The 23,813-nt window shown below is 41.6% G+C and overlaps 1 protein-coding gene and 1 long non-coding RNA gene across 6 annotated transcripts; one reads left to right on the plus strand and one right to left on the minus strand.

The window, feature by feature from the left end:
* Window positions 1-1,095: 1,095 nt before the first annotated feature.
* On the minus strand, window positions 1,096-20,180 carry qki2 (QKI, KH domain containing, RNA binding 2). 5 transcript variants are annotated; one of them, XM_086063800.1, is made up of 9 exons: window positions 19,585-20,180; window positions 18,435-18,583; window positions 16,055-16,171; window positions 11,255-11,398; window positions 9,099-9,186; window positions 8,609-8,893; window positions 7,312-7,335; window positions 6,013-6,090; window positions 1,096-3,354 (listed from the first exon to the last, which is right to left on the minus strand). In XM_086063800.1, the coding sequence occupies exons 1-9, from the start codon at window positions 19,724-19,726 to the stop codon at window positions 3,332-3,334; spliced, it is 1,050 nt and encodes a 349-aa protein (XP_085919926.1). In that variant the 5' UTR covers window positions 19,727-20,180; the 3' UTR covers window positions 1,096-3,331. The 5 variants fall into 5 exon arrangements, with proteins under 5 accessions (XP_085919926.1, XP_085919929.1, XP_085919927.1 ...); XM_086063803.1 differs by lacking the exon at window positions 7,312-7,335; XM_086063801.1 differs by lacking the exon at window positions 1,096-3,354 and having other exon boundaries at window positions 4,834-6,090; window positions 19,585-20,179.
* Window positions 19,984-23,391, plus strand: LOC147156813 (uncharacterized). The gene is made up of 3 exons (XR_015091557.1): window positions 19,984-20,291; window positions 21,527-21,664; window positions 23,294-23,391. It is a non-coding gene; the product is annotated as an uncharacterized LOC147156813 (long non-coding RNA).
* The last annotated feature ends 422 nt before the right edge of the window (window positions 23,392-23,813 follow it).

Here is a 23,813-nt window from a genome sequence, read left to right on the forward strand (position 1 = left end):
TATGCCTAAAAAAGATATAGGAAGACTGCCATTTTGTATCAAAGCAGTCATTTTTGGGTCATTTTTGGCCAGTTCGGGCCTTTGAAAATTTGGGAAAATTTAGCCACCTAGCCAGGGTCGCTAAGCAACATGGAATTTGGTATACACGTTTATCATAAGTAGCCTCACAAAAAAAATCTTAAGGAAGTCTGCCATTTTGGATCAAAGCAGTCATTTTAGGGTCTGGAAATTTCTAAAAAAATTAGCCCCCAAAGCTAGTTACACTTAGCAACATGAAATGTGGTCCATCGTGAGTAGACCTTCACAAAAAGTCTCAAGAAACCATAGCTGAAAAGACGCAGTCATTCTACCATTTTGCTTTGAAGCAGCCATTTTGAGCTTATGTTGGTTATTTTCAGGCCCCTGGAATTTGGGGCAAGTTTAGCAAAGCTAGCTTCACTTGGCAACATGAACATTTGGTAGCCATGTCTACCATGAGCGGACCTACGAAAAAGGCTCAAGAAGCCACGTCTGAAAAGAAACAGGAAGTCTGCCATTTTGGATTAGAGTGGCCATTTTATGTCAGTTTTGGCTTCATAAGTGAACTCCCGGCGATTTTTGTCCAACCAAATTTTATGAACGTGTACTTGACATTGTAGCTAAATTTATCACATACATTTTTGCGCGGGAGGAACATGTTTGCAAAATTGGACGACTCGCCATAAAAAGTCAGCCCCACAAGTTCAAAGCGCGACCAAAATGTCTTGTGTGTGTTGAATGTCTCATCCTGAAGAGATCCATAGGTGCCGCCCGCTGGCAGAAAATTATTCATGCAATAGTGCTTGCTGCATCCGACGCACCCATTTCCTTCAAATGTCTCCTTCTGGAGTCTTTTGGTCCGCTTGTTGTAGGAGTTTCACTCCTCGCTGTGATCCTGCGCAGATGTTTCAGGGCGAGCTTGCGCAATCAATTTCCCTTATATCCCCTCGACATTTAGGCCTCCAAACCTGACACCCCCGCCCGCCCGCCCCCCACCTTCTTGTTATACATGTGCATGCCTCGCAGAAACCATGGCGAGCCGGGTGTGTTTTGTTCTCTCTTATTGCACAAATATGTGTAATGCCCTCTTCAAGTGGGAGACAGGATGGAGAGAAGACAGGGAAAATGGGGGAAGTGGGATGGAACGTTTGTGGCCTTTTCCCCGCATTTCATCTCAAGGGGTGTGTGTGTGTGTGTGTGTGTTTTTTTTTTCATTGTGTATATGTGTGAAAACTAGGCCTTGTTTTTGGTGATTAGTATGCAGAAATGAAGACCATTTGCATAATTAAGTGCTACAAAGAGAGTGAGAGAAGCAACAAAGTTGGTTAGTTTTTACAACAAAGAGTTTAATGATTACAACGTTATTTCTGCAAACAATGTTAAAGAGACCACCATTCCCATATTCATCTTTTTATGTAGATGTATTTTTTTTTAAAGAAAAAGCAGATACAATTAAAGTGGTTAAACACAGAAAAGTTTAGTACAGCCTATACAGTGGCCGCCGAAGGGCAGATTAATATGGAACTACTGTTAATTGTCAAAAAGACAAAAAAATAATAATTGTAAAGGCACAAGAGGCAAGCGGTGGCGCTCATCTCAAAGGCTCCAGTTAACGCACAAAACATATCCAGTATTTCAGGACACACTTTTGTATAGATATATATAGTAAGGCATCAACTCTGAAAAGGTCATTTAATGTACAAAATAGCATATAAAAATACATATAAACTCGTTACAGGTGTTACAACCCCGTCGTGTTTGATACCAAGGCCTCAGTTGGCTGTGTTGCATGTGCTCGTTTATATAGTATGTGCGGGCAAGTTATGACAATAATCATATAACAGTGTTCCATCCTCACACATACATAAAAATACATCTTCTAGATCAGTGCGTAATACTGTGTGGCACTTAGACAGGGATTGGGCAATAAAATGGAGAGGTAAATAGTAATACAAATGTAATACTAGTGATTTTTTTTTAAAGGCACTTTTGTTCAGTTGTGCAAGCTTCCTTTCACGTTTTGTGCACTTAAACCCCGCGTGTTGACTCACAGACTTGCGAAAGAAGCATCAGAATGCCCGACTTGATGACTGCGATACTTTGGCCTTTTTGGATTTCACTTTCTTTTTTGGCGGAGAGAGAGAGAGAGGATCCGCCTTGGCATTTTACTTCACTTGACGAAGTTAATGGAAGCGCAAAACTCAATAAGGCACTCTTTAAAACGTCAGTGACATTTAAAAGACAAAAAAATAACAAGAAGGAAGGAAGAAGTAATAAAAGAAAATCAAATAAAACTTTTAAACTGTTTAAATAATAGCAGCCAGGTGCTATTTGTAATTGAAACTGATAAAATGCTAGCATGCTAACAGTTGCTATGCTAGCATATATCAAGATATGTTGATAAGGAGTTTACATCTTGCCCTATAGTCGGGTACGATTTATGATGAGGATTGATAAAATACGTTAGCATGTTTATTAATGTTAACTGTTAGTATTGCTAATGTGTAGCAAGCTAGCAAACAGAGTACAAAAAGCACTGTGGCGGGTCGATAGGGATTTGACATCCCAGCCTGTGATATGGTACCATTACAAATGAGAAAATGCTAACATGCCATTAGCTTGTTTTCAAAATTAGAAGGGAATTACCTTAGGATGGTCATTTAAGTTTTCTTTTCAAATGAGGACTCACAAAATACTAGCATGCTAACAGTTTGCTTGTTTTCATAAGAAAATGCATTCTGGGTGGTCGTTACATTTTTTTTTTTATCCTGCCACGTAGTTGTTTATTACTCCAAATAAAAAATGCTAATATGCTAACATATAGCAAGTCGTGCAAAAAAAAAAAAACGTTAAGTCAGAATGCTAACATGTTAACGCCACGGTTGATTGCTCGTTGAAATCAAGTAAAATGCACAATATCAACACCTCTCTCTCTGTGGACGGTTCGAGTGCATCTTCAGTAGCTAACTTATAAAGAAGAGTTGTAATTATTGCTAATGTAGGAGCTCATTTGGACCCCCACAATGGCAACTGTGGGCGATATGCGAGAGGAAGGCACGTGGGCTAAAAGTTCGATGGCAGCGGTCCCTGCTGGGTTATCACCGCCGCGGCCGCCGTCCGCTGCTGGTTAGACGGAAGGGTCGGTCCCGGCGCCGGCTTCTGGTTGGCTGAGCCGGGTAGGGGTGGGAGGGGGTGGGGCGCGGAGGGAAGGGGAGGAGAGCAGCGGGGCCGGGGGTGGGTGGGGTGGTTTGTGTTTCTCCAATGAGACGGGTGGTGGGGGATGCGGGGGGGTCATCAGTGGGTGGAAAAGGTGTCATGGGTTAGTTGCCGTGGTAGCTAGTTAGACGGGACACAGACAGACCAGGAAAGGAAATGGAACCAAAAAAAAGGGCACACAGAAGGGGACATAAAAAGAAAAACAAAAGATAGAAAAGAGATTAGTTTCAGCTAGTGGCGTCGGGATGACAACAAGGCATTTTTTTTTCCTACGGCGGTTGCACACGGTGCTCGGGGCAGATGCTTGGCTGCCCCCAGCGTCATGTGACCGTCGCTACCGTGACGCTACTCATGCTACCAGACGGTGAAACCATGAGGCAGAGGAGGAGACACTAGCCTGTGATTACCCAAAGTGCACACGGGGATACATAAAGATGTGACTGCACACATGTGACAGTATTCTCGGGAAAAAATTATAACTTTTATTCTTGGAAATACAAGATTTTTCCTGGAAAGCATTTTTATTTAAAATATTTTTGTTCTCGAATATATCCAATTTTTTTCTTAAAAAGATCAGACTTTTTTCCTAAAAAACAAAGCTTTTTTTAAAAAAATGTTTACTCTAAAATATACAAAAATCTCTCGATCTAAGATGGTTTTTTTTGGGGGGGGGGGGTCAGAAAAGATTTTTTTCTTTACAATATACAAATTTTTTCCTTGCCAAAAAACATGTTTATTTCTCTTGAAAAATATGATTTTATTTTTAAAAAATCTCTATTTTTAAAAATATTTTCTCACAAATGTTTTTTACGTGAACAATGTAATTTTAATATTTGACTTTTTTAAAAAATATAAATATTTGAAAACATACATAGATATCTTTTTCTCTAAAAATGTTTTTTCTAAAAAAACAACTTGTTTAACTTTGATACTTTGAAATAAATACATACAAAAAAATCTTACTTCATTTTTTTTCCCTTCCAAAAATGTTTATCCAGCAGAAAATATACTATATTTATAATATTAACAATATAAAACTTTTTTCACCTCAAAATATACACATTTTTCTTCTCTCAATTAAAATAAGATAGCTGTACTCCAAAAAGTTTTTTCAAAGTACAATAAGATAAAATACTTTTTGGAAAAAATAAGACTTTTCATAAAAAAGCCAATTTCTTGAGAAAATTTCCAGCTTTGTAAGATCACTTTTTTTGCTAACATAATTTTCTCTTCAAAATATGTGATTGTGGCATGTAGCTTGTCCAGGTGGTGGCCGTACAACTCCTGCTGTAGATTTAGCACCACGTGCACTTTGGGTAAGCAATGGACGGCATGGTTTCATGTGGGTGAGAGCGTGACCCTCTCGTTGTAAGCGGCTAGTTTTGCGAGTAAGGCTGACTGATTATTATTAATATTGATTATGCTTTGCTCCATTGGCTAGGAAGTATTAGCAGAGCGGCTAATGGCTACTGTGAGCAGCAGACAGGTGCCATAGTAAGAGACAGCAATGAGAGGTTAAAAGATGGTGATTTGTTTTTGTTTTTAGAGGAAACAAATTGAAAATAGACAGTCTAACTACAAGAATTTTGAGTCTTTAGGTTGTCTTTGGAGATTTATTTTGTTCTCAATAGTCGTCTTTATTGCCTTTTAGTGTCTTTTTTTTTTTGTTGTTGCTCGTTTTGTACAACAGGAGCACCACTGCTCACACACATACATATTGCAGCTAGCTAGTCCATATCTGTATTGCATAAAACAGTCATGAGGCCTGTGCATTGAGAAGGTCACCTCATCTTTAAAAACAACAACAAAATCCAAACAGAACAAAAACACACACACAAGAGCAACAACGCCGCCTTCCAGGGAACAGTAGGAGCTACACACTCGGAATAGAAGTTTTACATGGAGACACTTCATCTATAAAAAGCATACCGTAAAAATAAAAATATACAAACTAAAAAAACAAAAAAAACAACCTACAAATACTTTCAAGCGATTTTGTTCCATTAGCTTCATATAAGCACTTTAAAATCCCTATATACAAATGTCTTTTTCTTTTTTCTTTTTTTTGCAGCTAAATACATGGCAACAGCACCACTCTGGCTAGGAAATAGAATATGAAAGATGTAAACAGTCCCAATGATAAAGTCCAGTGGGCGACTGATAAGACCACAAACAACAGTATTTCATACAAAAAAAAAAAAAGAGAGAGAGCTTGGAACACAGACTTCAGTAGTCATCACACGCTGTGTTTTTAGTAGTAAAATTGGATTAAGTGGCGTGTAGTCGTCGGGCACAACACTTTTGATCATTCACAACAAAATGCGGGAACCAGTGGAATGAAATCGGGTATAAATAAAAGGTTCCCATAGGACGTGCTGGGTAATAAGACGTAGCAGAAACCCCCCCAGAAAAAAAAAAAGCGAGGACTCCCAAGTCCAGGAGTCACAAGGAAGAGAGTCACATGAATGGAGTGATTCACTCTAATTGAGAGTGGCCGCCCGGGTTATCGAACAAGAGATAAGCGCATCCGCCCCCCCACCACACCCCACCACACCCCACCCCTTTCCCCTCCTCCCTCCTCTCCTTCCTGACATGGCTCCTCCCGAAACGTCACTCTTACTGCAACGAGACTGTTTTCACATTTGACGCCGGGCTCGGCATGCCATGCTAAGACACACGCACATAAACTGGTCCCTTGGTTTGCATGCATGCACACACACACGCGCACACACACACACACACACACGTACGCATAAAGTGGCTGGTGAGCTAACTAACCTCTGTCTGTGGTCACTACCCTTTGGTAAGGATGGATTCTCTTGTCTTGGCGGCGTACCTTAGCCGTCATGGCACCTGCTAACAAGCGCGACGACGTTGGCCAAAACAGAACACAGAAGGGTTACTCATCAGAAAAGAAAACATCACACAACGTCAGCGGCCACTTCCGGGAGATTTGACAAGGTGCACAAATCTGACGGTGAGGGGGTGGGGGGAGGTGGGGTTCGGAATGGGGGGGTGGGGTGGCATAAGGTTTAACCCTCCTGTTACGTCGCCAGTCAAATTGAGTACTTTGAAAATGTAGACTTTGTTTTATTGATCAATTTAGATGATTTTATTTCCCTTTTCGGTTAAAACATAATAATTTAAAAATATACAAGTTTCATTATTTTAATTAATATATGTTGATTAAACATAGAGCGGGTCACATTGACCCATGAACGTTGGTAAGAAACAAACACAACAGGATTTTTTTAAATGGGTTTAAAAATGTAAAATGACGCTAAATCTTCTGTTGGCCTTATTTTTTTATAATTTTTCCTAAATATTTAAAAAATAAAATTTTTGCAAACACCTGTCCTCCCATACATACACATCAAATATATCGACATGGCAGCGACGCAGAAATGGCTAATTATTTTCCTTGCAAATATAATATACACCCTATATTTCATGTCACACATACACACGTACACACCTTGTTTTACAAGTGATCACACATAACAGGAGGGTTAAGTCATTCAAAGAGGACAGAATCTTGTCGTGTTGTGGTCTTCTGTTCTCTAAAGATTAATCCAAACCACTACTTTCTATTAAAAAAAAAGCTTCACTCGTAGCTTCAAAATCACGCTGATGAGGCACTGGAATCAATAAAATAGTATTTTTTTTTAAAAACATATATTAAATCACAATCAGCGCGCTAGAACATCTAAACTACAAAAAAGTGTTAAAATTACAAGCGGAACTATTCTTTTTATTTATTTTTTTAAAGAAAAGGTTAGAATTGAAGGCGTCACACCAACACGCTAGTCAGCTAATAGAACGTCACGAGCGCGAAGAAGCCATGGACACTCGACTATAGCGCGAGGAATCTGTCGTCCTACAGTGTGAGCGAGCTGCGAGCTTTTGCTCCGTAAGCGTATTGGAAGCGTTTAGAGGGAAGGGTGGCGGGGTTTGGTTCTGGAAGGGGGAGGGTTTTGGGGAAGGAGGGGGTCGGCGGGATGGGGTCTCTCTGCAAGCCAGTCCGTGTGCGCTAAGATGGATAGCTAATCGCTTAGCCTTTGGTTGGGAAAGCCATACCTGCGAAAACACAGGACGAAGGGACTATTAGCGCGACGATGAGCTTCTGCATGCCGGATAACATTTGGATGGATGCATTACGAGAGCTGGACACTGATGGCTGCCGTCGCCCATCGCCGTCTCTTGGCATTGATCAAAATGCAGACAAACATGGCGTCTGTAAAGCTGAAGTTCACCACGGACTTTAAAGCCATGGGTATCCAAACTATGGCCCGGGGGCCATTTGCGGCCCAGCGTCCATTTTTCCCAGGTCCGCACCATATGCTAAAAATTAGGGCTGGGTTTTAAAAAATCGAATAATCGATATTGAATCCATTATTTTAATATCTCGTTTTCAAGTTTTTTGTGTGTATTTTACTGTTTTCTTGACATTTACTGTTCACATGCATTTAAAAGTATTTCCCTACATTTATGAAAGACCTGACTTATTGTACAAATCAGAATCTTTTTAATTTGTATTTACAATCATTGAATTATGAAATTATTTTCATCTCATCCTTGCTGATGCCAACGTATGTGTAACACTTAACGTAATTATAACACTAAATCATTTAACGAGTTACTTCTTCCGCAAAATTGAATTTGGAATTTAATGTTTGTGGAGTTAAAAAAAAAAAAATCATCTCCTTGATATTTAAGAAGACTTGATGTTCCATAATTAATCAATATCGAATTGAAGTGGAGTGAATCGAATTGAAACGAAAAATATCGGAATTGAATCGAACTGAACTTTTGCGAATCGAAATTGAATCGATACCCAGCCCTATTAAAGACTACATTTGTACATTTGATGGAGACTACCACTACGACTAATTAATTCATTTGATATTCTCTAGCGCTTTTCTCGATATGAAGCTACAATTTAACGATTTACATGTACAATTGTAACATTTATCTTCATAACACAGAGGTGAAAAATTGATAATTCATTTTTAGAATCTCTGTGTCAAGTCATCTTTATTTATATAGTGCTTTCAAAATCATTAATCAACTGCTTAAAAAATTGTCAAATTACTACACATTGCTCTTATTTTGTTTCTGAATTTGAAGTTGGTATTTAGCTGTAGTTTAGTGCAGGGGCGGTTCTATTCTAATGGGATAATGGGTTGGGCCACCCCAATATAAAGAAAAAAAAAATCAAAGTATTTGCCTCAAACGTTCTAAGTAAACTAATTTATAAAACAATATACAATTGCTTGATTGACTATTTTTGGCCTTGCCTTGGAGCCAAGTATCCAGGTCTCATAATACATCCATTGTCCATGTAGGAACGTGATGACCCGTAGCGATTATTTACCTAATACGCCGGTCGAGTCGATGGGGTATTCCAATATGGAGGGCGTCAATGTGTAAGGGTACTCGTAGGGCGTGTAGATGATCCCCGACTCGGGTCCTTGCTGCAGCAGCGCCGGGTGCGGGTTGCCGCCCGGCATGAGGGCGGAGCTCTGGATCTGGCGGATCAGAGGCATGAGGGTGGGCGTGGTCACGGGGGCGGGGTTGCGCAGGTTGGGCGGCAGGACGGGCGTGGGGCCGGTGATGATGCGAGGGCCCTGCGGGGTGCCGAGTGGGAAGCCGGCGGTGGCTGCGGGAAACACACACACACAAGATGCACAATGATTGTGTGTGCGCACCCACACATAAGCGTACACACAATGGACAGGGGACGAAGAAGGGACAAACAGTCTATGCTACAAGGAACAGAGGCATTGTTTGTATATACAGTGGTCTCCTGTGAAAAGAGCCCCCCCCCCCATCGGAGCCCTCCCATCCTGTATTGTGATCCTTACGTGTCTTGACATTGGCGTCTCTGTAGGTTCCATTGAGGATGGCCAACTCCATCAGTTGCATTTTCTTCAAGTTGTCCTCGCCTTCAGCCTACAAAAGACACACGCATTCTTCATCAATGTCAACGTCAAGGTCGTAGGGCAAACAATCTTGTATGGTAATAGACCGATGTGGGGGGGGTTTCAAGGCCGATACCGATTATTAGTAGTAAAGGAGGCCGATAACCGATATTTGGAGCCGATATTCATTTTCAGTAAAAGGGAAACGAATATTGGCGTGAACATTTAAAAAAAATACAAATTCCCGTTTCTTAACTTGAACTTATTGAACACCTTTTCAGATTTGCAAAATGTTGTAGTTTTTTAAAATGTATTCTTTAGGTAGACAATAGTCATACTTGTTTTAAAATTCTAACAAAATGTTCAGGGAGTTCCCAGGATCATCAGCGCGTCTTTATGAGCTTAAATGAAATCTTAAATAAACAGCGCCGTATTATTTTCTCCAGTAAATAAAGTTTTCCCAAATTTCGAAATATCTAAATTTAATTTTTTTTTACTTATCTTTGTTATAATTTCAAACAATCAGAAATAGGGTCAGCAGCATCTCTTATAAAGTTAACTGAAAATTTAGCTCCCTGGGGTTAACACAGTTTTAAATACATCTTTTATCGGCCATCAATTATACATTTTTTTAAAGGGCCGATACCGATATTCGTCAAAATGCCGAATATCGCCCTATCCCTAAATTGATCATCTCAAAATGGCCGCCACCAGTACAATAACAGTTCTCCCAAGCAATCAACAAAGAAAGACAAGGAAAAGGGGAGAAAATAGTCAAATCAAGTTTATCCTAGAGGTGTTAGGTCGCTCGGCGCACATCAGCGCTTTCCTTGTTAAATTTTTGACTTATTTGTTGACTTTTGAGGTTTCCACTGCATTGCTGCTTCTCACCATGCGTCCACTAATCGTACACTAAAAAGCCTTTTCAGAGATTTGTGAGGCGACTTTTGAATAGCCTCCCATGTATGATAATAAGCAGGCAGTACGTTGCCCTGGCGGTTAGCACGTCTGCCTAACAGCTCCGAGGTTCTAGGCCCAAATCTCCGTTCTTCCTGAATGCAATTGGCATGTTTTCAGCTCCCTTCACATTACAAAACGGTTGCGTTCGCCGAAGACCTTAAAATGTCCATTAGCGTGAATTCTAACCGAATAGTTGTTTGTTTCTCCATTTCTCACACACTGCCCTAATGAGGACAAGCAAGTGCTCTCCAAAATGGAGACAATGTCACACACTTTGACGTCACCTGGCCCAATCGTGTCCGCGAGTAAACATTCTGTCATCGTCAGAGACTGCAAACAGCTAAAACGCATCGCACCACCGCCCGACCTGTCGCTATTCCGTGCTTAACGAGCTAGTTGCACCTTAGCTCCAGTTACCGCCTACCGAGAGGCTCGGCTGATTTACTGCTTCAAGGCAAAGTTGCCGGGGGTTAAGCCAACACGTGCACATGAACACCAACGTAGAATGAACAGGTGCCGACGCTCCCGACAACCAACCACGTCTGACGGCCTTAACCTTTTTGGTTCGGCTGCAATTGAATTCCACCCGCTGGTCTTTTCATTCTGAGCCGGTTGTCGCAAGAGGAAGCAGTCTTGCCATTTCACAATATGTGTGTGTGTGTGTGTGTGTGCGTGTGCTATTTTCCACATGCGAGCACTGGAGGGGAGGGTATGTAGGTGGCGCCGGAGAATGCGAGCGATGCCGAGGAGTCCAATCAAAACGTCCCCTTGTGTGCGGACAACGACGACGACGACAAAAAAAAAAAAAAAAAAAGAGCGATGAGAAGAAAAAAGAAGGAATATTGTAGCCGGTCGTTGGGAATGAAGTGAGTTGTGAACGAGTGAAAGGAGTGATGGAGTGGGGAGGACGAGTGAACAGACTCGCCATTCATTCGCGCAGCCTTTCAAACAACCCGGCGTTGCCGTGGCAACCCCTTTTTGTGCGTGTTCCCTAATTACCCTAACCCCTTACACATACTCACACACATACACACACTTTTGGACCGACAATCTCACCCCCCCCCCCCACCCCCACCTCCCCCCCTTCCGTGCATACCAAAACGCTAAATTCTCATCCCCGTTTCTTTCGGGATACTCACAGCGGGGACGAGGAGTTTCTTGACTTCGTTGATGGCCCGCTGCAGTTTGATCTTGGCGCGGTTTTGCGTGTCCTCCACCGTGATCAGGACGTGAAGGTCCTCGCTCAGGTGCTCCCAGTTGGGCTTGCCTCGGTTCATCTCCTCCTGGTGGGAGCGCAACAACAAGCACGCTCAGTTTGTATGCGCGGCGTGGGCCCTTTTTCATTCAACGAGCGACATGTGATGTGGCGCTCTGTTTTTTTTGTTTTTTTTTCGTCCTTCTGTTATGGTACGGGTCAATGTGACCCATTTTAAAGTTGAATGGAATTTAGGAAAATCCACAGGATGATTTCATATAAGCACGGGTCCTGGAATTTGCCCAAAATGGCTGTTTCAAACAAAAATGGCCAACTTCCTGTTAAATAGTTAAAACTATACAATAAAAATGGTTGATTTCACTTATTTGAATTCAATTCCAATGTATTTATTTTAAAGGGAAGTCAACAAATATGTTATATGTGACCTCACTAGTCTAAACATGACATTCTGATTAATATTACATTTGTAAAATATAAACTATACAGCTCACCTGTTTTCTGAAGCTGAGCTGGGCTGTGATTGGTTATCACCTGAGCAACTGTGATGTCATTTTCACTCGACAGCAAGTGGCAAAATGGCCGCCTTCCGATATTGACAAAAACTGCTGGATTTTGCTGCTTAACGCAATATTAACCAGAATACCATATTTAGACTAGTGGGGCTGCAAGGCATATTTCGGGGGGTTGACTTTCCCTTTAACTCATTCACTGCCATTGACGCCTATATACGTAAAAAATTCATTTTAACAATTTTTTTATTAGTTTAATCCCCCCCCACACTTTTTGTATGAAAACCTAGAATTTTTTTATTGTATATTTAGAACAGATATAAAATGTGAGTTAATTGGTGAAGTCATGCGATTAATTACGATGACAAATTTTAATCGCCTGACGCCACACATTTTTAATCATCTTTTCTTTTTTAAATCTTTTTTTAAAGAAAAGATTATCTTAAAATATATTTTTTCTTTTTTAAGTCTTTTTTTTATTCAAGAAAAGATTATTAAAAATTAGTGCATCAGATGATTACAATTTTTAATTGTAATTAATCGCATGACTTCACTAGTTAACTCACAATTAATCAAAAATTGTATATCTGTTCTAAACGTGCAATAACATTTGTTTAGGTTTTCATACTCTTGTTAAAAAAAAGTGGGAACAAAATGTTAAACTAATAGAAATAGTTCAAATGAAGTTTTTTAAGTATATAGGCGTCAATGGCAGTGAATGAGTTCATAATGAGATCTAATTACAGGAAACAACGATTCAAGAAATAACTTGTTTGTCACGGGTTGTGCAACTTTCTGAAACTCCCCAAATCACCAAACCTTCCCGCAATTTTTGACAAGTCACAATCATTGCAATACGCTTATCACTACTATGTGCTTTATCTAGCAACAAATTTAACTACCGGTATATTCAGTCACAGGAGTGTTGACCTTTACATGACCGGGTGTGGTCATTGTTTCACTGTATATGATGTCATCACCATTATCTTACTAATCATTACTGCATTCAGTTTTTTTGTTTCTATTTCCAAAGGTTGTCTTGATGTGTGCATGAGATAGCCGTAGCCATGCGAACTGATCGAATTAGTTACTTTTCCACTTTTGCTGAAATATTAAATATGTTTTTTACGGTTAACATGTCAAATGCATAATTAACAAGAAAACAGACTATTCAAAGTACCAGCAGCCTCCCTGCATTGATGCTAGCTTGAAAGGCTAATGTGATGTAAAAGAGATCATTTTTGATTGATCATTTGAGATTTTTGAATGTTGCTCGAACCATGCTTGGCCACTTTACCGATTTAACTGCCATGCTAAGCTAAGCCAGGCTATGATGCTACTCAAATCACATCATTATTGGGTGTTTTTAGCTTAGCAGGAGTACCCGCCCACCCAAGTGTGAAATTAAATAACCAAGTAATTCTTTAATTATATGCCCAATCTGTGTAGAGCCATTCTGCACTTCTGCCTCCCCGTTGCCAAACAGTAATTATCATGATAACCACCCCCACTTAAGAGTTCCTCAGCAATGACCAGGTCAACTCCGATGGATGAAATTGAAGTACGAAAGAACCACTTAGACGTGGCGACCTGAAGCACTATTATGTCAAAGTCAAAAGGTAAGCTGAGCTGCATTAGGGTTAGCTAACAGTGTAATCAGCGTTAGCTTGTGTTAAAGTGGAAGTAGGTGAGTTTGCAAATGGATGGAGGTTTTCCATATTTGTCATTTTGGATAGGCTCTAACCTACCTGTGACCCAATTGAGAATAAGCAATATAAAAAAATGGATGCATTACGCTGAAAAAGCTAAATCTTTGATAAACAAGGCAAAGCTAAACATTAGCACCGCAACATGCCACTGACCCTGCCCACAGGCAAGGGAAAGGGATCGTGAACAATTTTAGCGTCTCGGCTCTAGTTCATATTTCATAACTCCCCCAAAAAAGTAATGGGAGATAAATATTTGATGCAACCACACGCGGGCGGAAAACCAAGTTACGAAAGCGTCCGTCGCAGTGTGGGCCGTGCACGCAGGGGTGCGAGACGGGCCCGCTTTGCGAATGTTTTGTCAAGTGAGATGTATCGTTTTGAAGAGCACTAAAAGTCAACATCTTTCTTTCGCCTCCCCCCTCCCACTGAGTCTCTGTTTTCCTTCCTCTGTGTATGCGTCTCTCTCAGAGGGTGTGCGGGGTAGGGAATGTTCTAGAGAGAGAGAGAGAGAGAGATAGAGAGAGAGACAGAGGGAGAGAAAGAGAGGTGGGTGGGGGGCGTCACATGGAATGCTGGACTTGCTCCACCTGCCGTTTGGAAAGCTGGAGCCATCCAACGGGAGGAGACGCCAGGGGAGAGGAAGGAAAGACAGATGGACTAAGCAGCGGGACAAGGAGAGAAACTGAAAACACATTGTGGATGGCGTAGATAGATAAATAGATAGATATGATTCTGTAGAAATATAGAGACAGATGATGTGAGGAAAAAAAAGCTTTGATTTCAGACAGTCCCTGAAGGCAACACCCAATTACAGTCTTTCGATAGATGATGTGAGAAAAGTTACAGACAATCCCAAGGCAACACTAAATTCTAGATATAGATAAACAAATAGACGGACAATGCGTGGAAAGCTTTGATTTGAGACGGCCCCTGAAGGCAACGCCCATTTGCATTTTGTGGATACTAGGTAGGCTAGATAGATAGATAGATAGATGGCTACGTATTAGGAGGAAAACTGTGATTTCAGACGGTCCCAGAAGGCAACACCCAATTTCATTATGTTTTGTAGTTTAGCCCATTTCCGACATTCACTATTGAGAAATCTCGACTTGTGATGTCTGGACGCCTCCTGACACTAGTCATTACAATTATTTTGAGCATGTCAAAGGAACGGTACTTCCTGTGAAAACAGGAAGTGAGGCTTCCCTCGATTAATGCCTTGATTAACACGATGCCACTTTAAAGCAGAAATATGTCACTTTAATCTTTAATATAAATACAGCCGAAATCTTCTACTCTTGTTTATTATAATTTTACTACTACTGCTGCTGCTTTTGCAATGGCTAGCGCCGATAACGTACTGGATCACACGTGACCAGCCTGGACGCAGCTTATGTCGCGTTAAAGCTAGCGTATGTGCTTCTACTCACAAAAGCATGGATGGACAATGTGATTTTCCAGACTGGAGCAAAACTGTTCCTTCGTGCTAATTTAACAAGGAGTTTATTTCAGTAAATACACCGTAAGATTGTGTTCTGTTCTCTTGCGGTAACGACGTTCATTCACTGGCTATCAATCGAAAGTCAATGACACGTCACAACTCCCGAGTTCCCTTTAATAAGTGACTCCTTTCAAGTCAACAATGTGTGCAAACATTCCGGACAAGCAGAAATGTTGCGTTAGCGTTTAGCACATTTATTGGATTCTTCAGCTTCTGTAAAGGACGCTTCGCAACTGTTCCGAGTTGACGCTTTAAAAACGAATTTCTGTCAGTAAATGTAACTTTAAAAAAATATGAATACACATTCCTTATGAGAAGCAAAAACACAAACGTGACCTGGTAGCACATTGTTGGCTAACCATCGAAAGGAAATTCACAACTCTAGGGACGGCATTTGAGCTACAAATATTCTTTACGTGTACTTAAATAAGCATTTTTTTTCAGGAAACTTAATTGTCATGTACGGTAATAGCAAAAATAAAAGTGTGTCTTGTTAGCATCTTAGCTGGTTTATTGGTTGGCTCATCTTATTTAGCTTCTGTAATGGTAAACGTATTTAAATAATTACGCAGAGTCCCGGACGTATCTTGTTAAAGCTTTGACCAGGCGTCAGGTTTATTTAGTGGCGCCTGCAGCCACAGCTGTTTCTTACTACTGCTTTAATGATTTCTCCATCCGTCAATTTTCGATGCCGTTTATCCTCATAAGGTTCACGAGATGAGAAAGTTTAAGCCTGCCTGGGTATACTCACGCTAGTTTAAACTATAAATATAGACGACTAGAAACGGTTCAATGAGAGACAAGAATAAACACTGACGTATCCCGTTAGCGCTTAGCATGTTTATTGGGCTAACTGAAATTAAATGACACTTCACAACTCAAGGGGGAGCCCTAGAGCTACAGCTGTCCCTTACAGCTCATTTAATTGGCGAGCCCTTTTTTGTAAATGCAATAAAACACGATCTGCAAACGACCCTGGAGCCTGTTAAAGAGTGACGCGTTACCTTCTTCTTGTCCCGCATTGAGCCTTTGCCGCGCACCATGATCTTGCAGCCGGTCTCCGCCTCCAGCTGTTTGGCCGTCAGTCCGCGCGGGCCCAGGATCCTCCCGACAAAGTTGAACTGTGTACCAAAGCAAAACAATAAAAATAATATCATACACAAGGGGGTGGGGGGTGGGGGGGGTCGCATTTGACATGAGTCCATTTGGGGTCGGCGGTGTGCTTGTGTGATGTGTTTGCGTTACCAAGCGAGACCAAAATAGATCATTATAGGGGGGGGGGGGGGGGGCGCTTGGCGGCATGAGAGGACGGCGGCACTCGCTTAACCTTATCTGTCACGGAGACTGAGTGATTAACAAGACAGCTGCCCCCGTGTGTGTGAGCGTGTACGTGTGTATCCTCGCCTCACGTACAAACACACAATACCGTCTCAGTAGCGACACGTCGCCGGCGCGCTGACCTCTGCCTCACATGGGCGCGCGCGCACTGATAGGGACGAACGGCCCCCCTCTAAATTTAACCTTGATCTCAAGCGTTTGCCCCGCCGTCATGTGAGTGAGGACAGCCTGTCATTGTACTGGTTGATTGGCGAGCTGATGCGGCGCGGTCGCGGCGGAGGGGAGGTGAAGGGTAGGGAATCAAAAAAACAAACAATAAAAATTGTGGAGGGAAAAAAAAAAAGCATGTGAGTCCTTCAATCCGGATCAACACAACTCATATTGAAGTGCTTAACTGTACTTGGCAGTCAGTCGGGAGGATGTGCCGGATGCACGTGCGCTTTATAGGGCCTTATATTTAGGGCAGGGGAAAGACTTAATCCACCTTTTTAAGCGCCTATAAATATGGATGAGGTATAGCGTCATGCTGATTAAAACGGCATGAATAATCAGCATTTATCAGTAAACATGAATACAGTAATCTGATCCCTATACTTTGCAGGATGAACTTAATTAAAGATTGACTTCCAGCTTTTGTTGTTTTTTTTGGGGGGGGGGGGCTTGTCTCCTTTGTATGACATCACAGTTTATTTTCTATTGGCCTGATGACTTTAGAAATCATTCTTTCCTTATTATTCCGGCAACTAAATCAACAACATTTTCAGGGGATTTAATATAAAGTGTGATGAGATTGCTTGATTAGATTTTGCTTAAATTTTAGTATTCTGGCATGTAAATGATCCCCTTTGATGGACATCCTATTGGTTGGATGAATTTAGAAATCATTCGTTTTTAGAAATGCCATTTGTACGACGTCACAGTTTACGGCCTCGATTTCTATCAGCGTGATGACTTTAGACTTTTCTTATTATTCTGTTAATTGTCTCGTATGTTATCACAGCTCATTTCCTATTGGTTGGACGACTTTAGAAATTGTTACTTTCGAATACAGTTTTACTTCCTCAATACCTTTTGCGCACTTATTTTAGAAATCGGTTAATTTCTTCTTATTCCGGCATCTTAATTGTTTCCTTGTATGTCAGAGCTAATTTCCTTTTGGCAGGATGAATTTCGAAATCGCTAGTTTTTATAAATCGCTCATTTCTTATTGTCCCAGCAATTAATCTGTGTCCTTTGTATGACAACCGCAGTTAATGACCTCATTTCCAATTAGTGCAATGACTTTAAAAATCGCTTAATTTCTCATTATTGCGGCATGTAAATCGTCTCTTTTGTGCGACGTTACAGCTCATTTCAAATTGGCGGGATGCAATTTTAAAATCACTGGTCTTTATAGCAAGCATTTGTTTCTCATTATTCCAGGAATTAAATTGCCTTCTTTGTATGACATCACCTTTAACTCCCCTCATTTCCTATTAACACGATGACTTTAGGGATTGCTCAATTTATCATTTTTCTGGCTTGTAAATTGTTATCCTTTGCATGACATGACAACTTACACACTCACAGCTCAACTAAGCCGTCATTTGAGGGATTTAACATATCAAAAACACAACAAACTGTATCCTAACGCAAATACGGACGTGTATTAGCCATTAGCATTTCGCCATAAGGGCGTCCGATTTTCACAAAATCCGGCATGGATGTCCATCACTGCACAGGAAAATTAATTTTAAAAAACCATGCTGGCAAATGCACAGGTGCTCTGCCATTTTGATTTGAAGGTCATTTTAATATCATTCTCAAATTTTTAATTCAAGAGTTTTACATTTCACTAGTGTTGTTTTAATGCGTATTTTTTTCTGGATTAGTCTTTCCTCTGGCTTATGATTGGCTAAAATGGCCTTACGGCTATTCTTATTGACATCGACAGTCTAGTGAAGCCCAACTGACTTTTTGCCCTCCCTCCCGCCAGGAGATAAAAAGGGCGAAAAGTAAACAGCTGGCAGAGCGCGGTTCGAAGGTCACACACTGGCCCCAACTCACGTCGGGGTACTCTTTGACCGGCACGTAGAGCTTCTCCTGCAGCTGGGCAACCGGGCCGACGGCTTCGGGCAACTCCTCCATGTCGCGTCCGTTGAACATGCCTCCGTTCACCGTGTCGTTGTACATGTCCTTGCGTACCCGCCCGATCTCTGCCGGACAAGAAAGACGGGAGACCCATGAGACACACACTGACAGTTTCTCCTGCTATTGTTGACACACGCCGTGTTCCCTTTTAACCCAGTAAATATGCTCCGGAGGTCACCGCGACCCGATGATGAAACGAGACAGAAAGGATTGCTGACTTTGAAAACACGCGCAACGTCTGCTGTTATGCGCAGAGGCCCCATTAAAACACTGTCATGCTTGTAATGTTTGTTTAGGCTCGACCCGGTGGCCCACAATGCCTCTGTAATGACACCCCGGCGCAATAATAAGTGCTTACATGCCGACCGCACGCAAACACGAGCCAATGGCTGCCTTGAGGCGCAAATATCGTCTGACCTCAGCAGGCTCGGTGGCGAGCTTCAATCCCTTAACAACCTATTGTGACCCTCCACTTTTGGGTCACTTTTTAAAATGAGAAGTGAAAGAAGCCGGAGCTTCGTCACACATCTTGTGTTTTGTTTCGTGTGAAGCAGATGCATATCTGACATGGTTATTAGCATTAGTTGATGCGCAACACGTGTCCACGTAACTCTGAAATTGGACTCAGGAAGTCACGCTATCATGTGGTGCAAAAAAAAAAATATTCAAGTAATGAGCGCCAAGCTTGAATTAGTATTAAAAAATGACGAGCGGACACTATTAGAATGATGTAATTCTTTTGAGTATCGGCGCTTCGGTGAAGAGGAATGGAACAAGTTGCCCAGTGACATGTGTCGTTCCTGTGCAGGGATGGGCTGCATCACTCCCACCATAAGCCTGCGCATTAGGTCACTGGCAAAGACTAACAACTGTCTGTTTGTTCCCATCACCAACTCAATCACTCACACGCTCACTCACTCACTCAGCGCGCATGTGTGGAACTGATAAAGCACAGAGAAAGGCGTATTGTAGGAGATATAAACTTTAAAAAAATATATCAGATTTGGCCTGTTTAAAGTGACCCCCCCCCCAACTCCCCCCCCCCCCCATCCCCTCACCACCTTACCTTCATCCAGCAGCCGCTCCAGATGCGTGAAGATGCCACTGAAGTTGGGCAATGAACTCATCACCTTCCTGTCGTTCATGAGCTGCATTAAGTAGTCCGGGTTGGACTTGGGTCTCTCCTTCACCTCTGTCTCCCCGACCATGGCTCGAGCGTTGACGCAAAAGCACTCTGGTTGGATTTAATATAAAAAAAAATACTGCGTGGTGGGGGCGGGTGTTAAAAACAAACACACACAAAAAGTCCCCAAACGAAGCTGTGCCAGGACACCACCGTCTTCTTGGCCGACGAGCGTGTCTCTCAAGCGGCTACTCTTCAAATCACAGCCGCCCCCCTCCCCAGCTCGGTTCCGAGCCCGACTCGTCTCCGGATGATGCGAGCCCCTCCTCGACCACCCCCGCGGCGACTCTAAAGTTGTTTTGAAATTGAAGGGAGAGGGGGAGAAAAAGTTCCCTTGAGAGTTGTTCGAAGTGGACCGCGAACAAGTTGGTGGCGGCTGCGGTATCGCGGACTTGGGCTCGCTATCATATGATTACAGTAGTGCGGGTGAGCACGAGTGGGGCTCTGGGGAGCGCGCCGCGCGTCACCGCCAACGCCTGAGGGGTGGAGGCTCGTGCTCGTCCCCATTGAGCAGCGCATACTACAAACGCCTCCTCCCGTGTGGCGTCGCGCACGCGCACGCACAACAATGCGTACAAGGCAACGTGAAGGTATGCGCATCTGTTGCTTCACCTCAACGGTTCCGTTCGACCTGGGGCGCGCGCGTGCCTGTAGCCGGCTAGTTCGACTCGAAGGCTAGCTAGTTTGCCACATCGATTAGCATACAACTCGAACACCTGTTTGTTTTTCTGTATTTAACATAAATGTATCTTTATTTTTAATATATAATTAAACACAATGTATCCAGTAATTCACATGAATTCGATTTTTTTCTATCAGTGTGGGGTACCACATGGTAAATTAAGCGTTTACGCCTTTACCATGCTCCTTGTGAGTATTTTCATTTTGTGTGTGTTAGCCCCATTCAATGACTGTAGATTTTGTTTTTTTACTTGAATCGGTGGGCGAAATATCTGAAGCTGAAGCTCACTTGAAATGTGAAATTTCGTCTCACAACGCAGCAAAAACTCAACCAAGCGACAGGCTACATCTCATAACCCGAAAAACTCATAAGGTGGGGGTGCTCGTAAACTGTGTTTTTTTTTGGGGGGTGGGGGGGGGTCTACAAATGTGTTCATAATGCAACATCTCAATTTATTGTTACTAGCTTTGGCCGATGGCTAGGTGCTACACTGCTTTTGTCGAAAGATCACCTCAACATAGTTCCTTGACTCCAAGATGCCTCAAGATGGCCCGAGGACAAAAACAGTCAAGAGTTTGACAGCAAATAAGATACATAGATTTGCTTGATAGCTGGTTAGCTTTACTAGATATCTATCACGTTGTTGGAGCTGTGTAGCTAGCTAAATTACTAAACAATATTTAAAAACCATAGCAGGTAACTAGCTAACCATTATTAGATATACATAGATGGGTATGCTTTAGCTCGATAGCTATATCAATTTGATTTATTTTTGCTTGGGATTGTATAGTTTAGCTTGTTGCCATATTGAGATATAATATCATAATAAGCTACATTTAGAACCAATAGACATGACCGAAGCCATGCGTCATATATTCCATGACATTTAACATTATAATTAGTAATATATTGCTTGACCTTGTGGGATTTATTGTATATAATACACAAACACTACACATTCTCAATTTCTCTACGTGACCATAATGCCCTAAATACCATTTCAGTACAAAAAAAAGCTGAAGCAGAACATCCACCACTTTAACAAGTTTATTGTGAAATCGCGTGGCTGTTAGTTTGTCACTCTTGCGAATTTGAAAAACAAAACCTGACCATAAAGTGTTTTATCTTCTGTTTTCCTTCCAGCGAAGTAAGGCTAGTGGGTCGGCATCCTGCGGCTGTGCCACCAGGTGGATGCTTTGCTGAACTAACAAGGCGGCGCGAAGTGTGCGCTTGTTCTCGCTGGGTGGCTGCCTGAAATGTCAGCGCTGAAGGAACAGATAGGTGCGAGAGTCTAAACATAACCTGCTCTAAATCACACACACATGTAGGTGATACAGTATGTGTGTGTGTGTGTCTGTTGGAGGGTGGGATATGGCCTTGTCTATGTGTGTGTGTGTGTGTGTGTGTGTGAATTGTGACGGGGCAGCATGGTAATGGCTGGTCAGCTGGTATGGCGAGTATTCAGGGCGGGGGCTGTGCATTGTCCTCTCATGGCTCCCCAACAATGCCCCTCTGAGCAGCTCGCCACACATCTACCAGTCACGGGCCTCTCGCTCACCCTCTCTCGCCGCTGCTTTGCTTTCCATCGGCCATATTTATTCAGCCGGGGCGAGGCGTAAAGTGAGACGCGATGGTTGTTGTGAGAGCCACGGTGCCCCTGACCATTTGGGCGAAGGTCAAGCAGCTAGAAGACCCCCTGCCGCCCCCACTCCCACCCATCCACTCACCATACTTCAAATCAAAGCACATGTCATTCACGCTGGAGCTGCCAAAAACACGTACATACCTCCATACATACGTCATTATATGATGCGCACACTGAATAATTTATAGCTCTTAATCAGTTCTGAAAAGCCTCTTCAAAAAGAATGTGCTCCCGTAGTGTATATGTGCAAATAACTGATGACATTTTATGATAAAGTGCCAAAAGATTGATTGTCCGTCTAATGTTTAAGTCATTGGAATGTCAACATTTAAGTATGTCATAAATAAAAGAGCCAGCGAATCCTGACAGACACACTCCAAATGTCTAGAAAATGGTCCGTTTTTTGTCACTTTTCACTTTACTTCCTGTTGGAGTAATTTGTCCTAAAATTTTTGTCCATATGACAATGCAATGAAAAGCATACATATTTTTTTATATCCAAATAACATAAATATTTTAGATGAAAAGGGTGTCAAAAAAAACTTTGGAAACGTGTGTATATTATTCACTATTCACTACCCAATGGTGTCCATATTGAATATGTATCTCCAACTTTTGTGTCTGAATAACCAAAATATTTCAGATAAAAATGGCCAAAAACAAACTTTGTCCCAAACTTATGCCCATATATTGAACATGTACAGTACCTAAACATTTGTTGTTGTTGTGTAATCAGAATAACATAAATATTGGGATAATACAGGTAAAAAAAAAATATGTTCGTCACTTTTCAACTTTTGTTGGTGGAGTTTGTCCCAAAATTCTTGATAACATAAATATTTTATTTTAAAAAATAGTAATAAAAAAAAGACCAAAACAACCTCGGAGTTGGTGATACAACTAACTGTGCTTCTTCACTTTTAATTTCTCTCGTGGAATTTCTCCCACAACTTTAATGTTCATGAAAAACATTTCTCTAAAAATTGTGCGAGTTTTATATCGGGCTAACAAATATTTAGAATAAAAAGGGGAAAAAATTTGGAAATAATTGTTTACAATTCAAGCGGGTGGAATCACAAAACTCTTGTCCAAAATGGTTCATCATAATAATAAGAAATAAATGATATAACATACAATATAAAATAACAAAATATTAATTTCCGGTCTCATGTTGACGTCATAAGAATGCCAACATTATTATGTGTATGAAATGAGATAACAGTGATGACAGTGTCTACTTACTTTTCCACATTTGTATTCATCAGTGAAGGCTTGTAAAAAGACGCCTTCTTGTGGACGATGGGTGCAACTGTCGCTGGTCAAGATGTGGGAAAAGGCACAAAGATGAGGAAAACACAAAAAGGTGAGTGCTAAAAAACCTGTGTATGGAAAATTGTTGCAGATGATTAATAAAACAACATCAGTTTAATTGAACAAATGGGAGGAAAAACGTCTCCGTGCATTACCTACAGTCACCTACAGAGGGCGACAGAGCAACAAGGCGATGGCCGCAGCTCTCACTGATTGACAATAAAAGATGTTCTAAACAGTTAAACACTTGGTTATTCCAGATTTAACTTAAACAAAATATTGCATTTATTTAAAAAAATAATGTATTCAGTCATTTATGTAAATGAGATTTTTGTTTTATAAATAGACAGACAGATAGGTTGGCATTATTTCAACCCAAGTCTTGTTTTTTCCCCTCCCTATGCGCCTTCCACTCCCTGACTTTTGCATGTACGTGACGTATAAGTGCTCGCGGTAGGACATCAGCCGCTCACC

The sequence above is a fragment of the Leptonotus elevatus genome, chromosome 20 (genome assembly GCF_054856555.1).
Source record: "Leptonotus elevatus isolate MCC_2025b chromosome 20, RoL_Lele_1.0, whole genome shotgun sequence".
Lineage (NCBI taxonomy): Eukaryota > Metazoa > Chordata > Actinopteri > Syngnathiformes > Syngnathidae > Leptonotus > Leptonotus elevatus.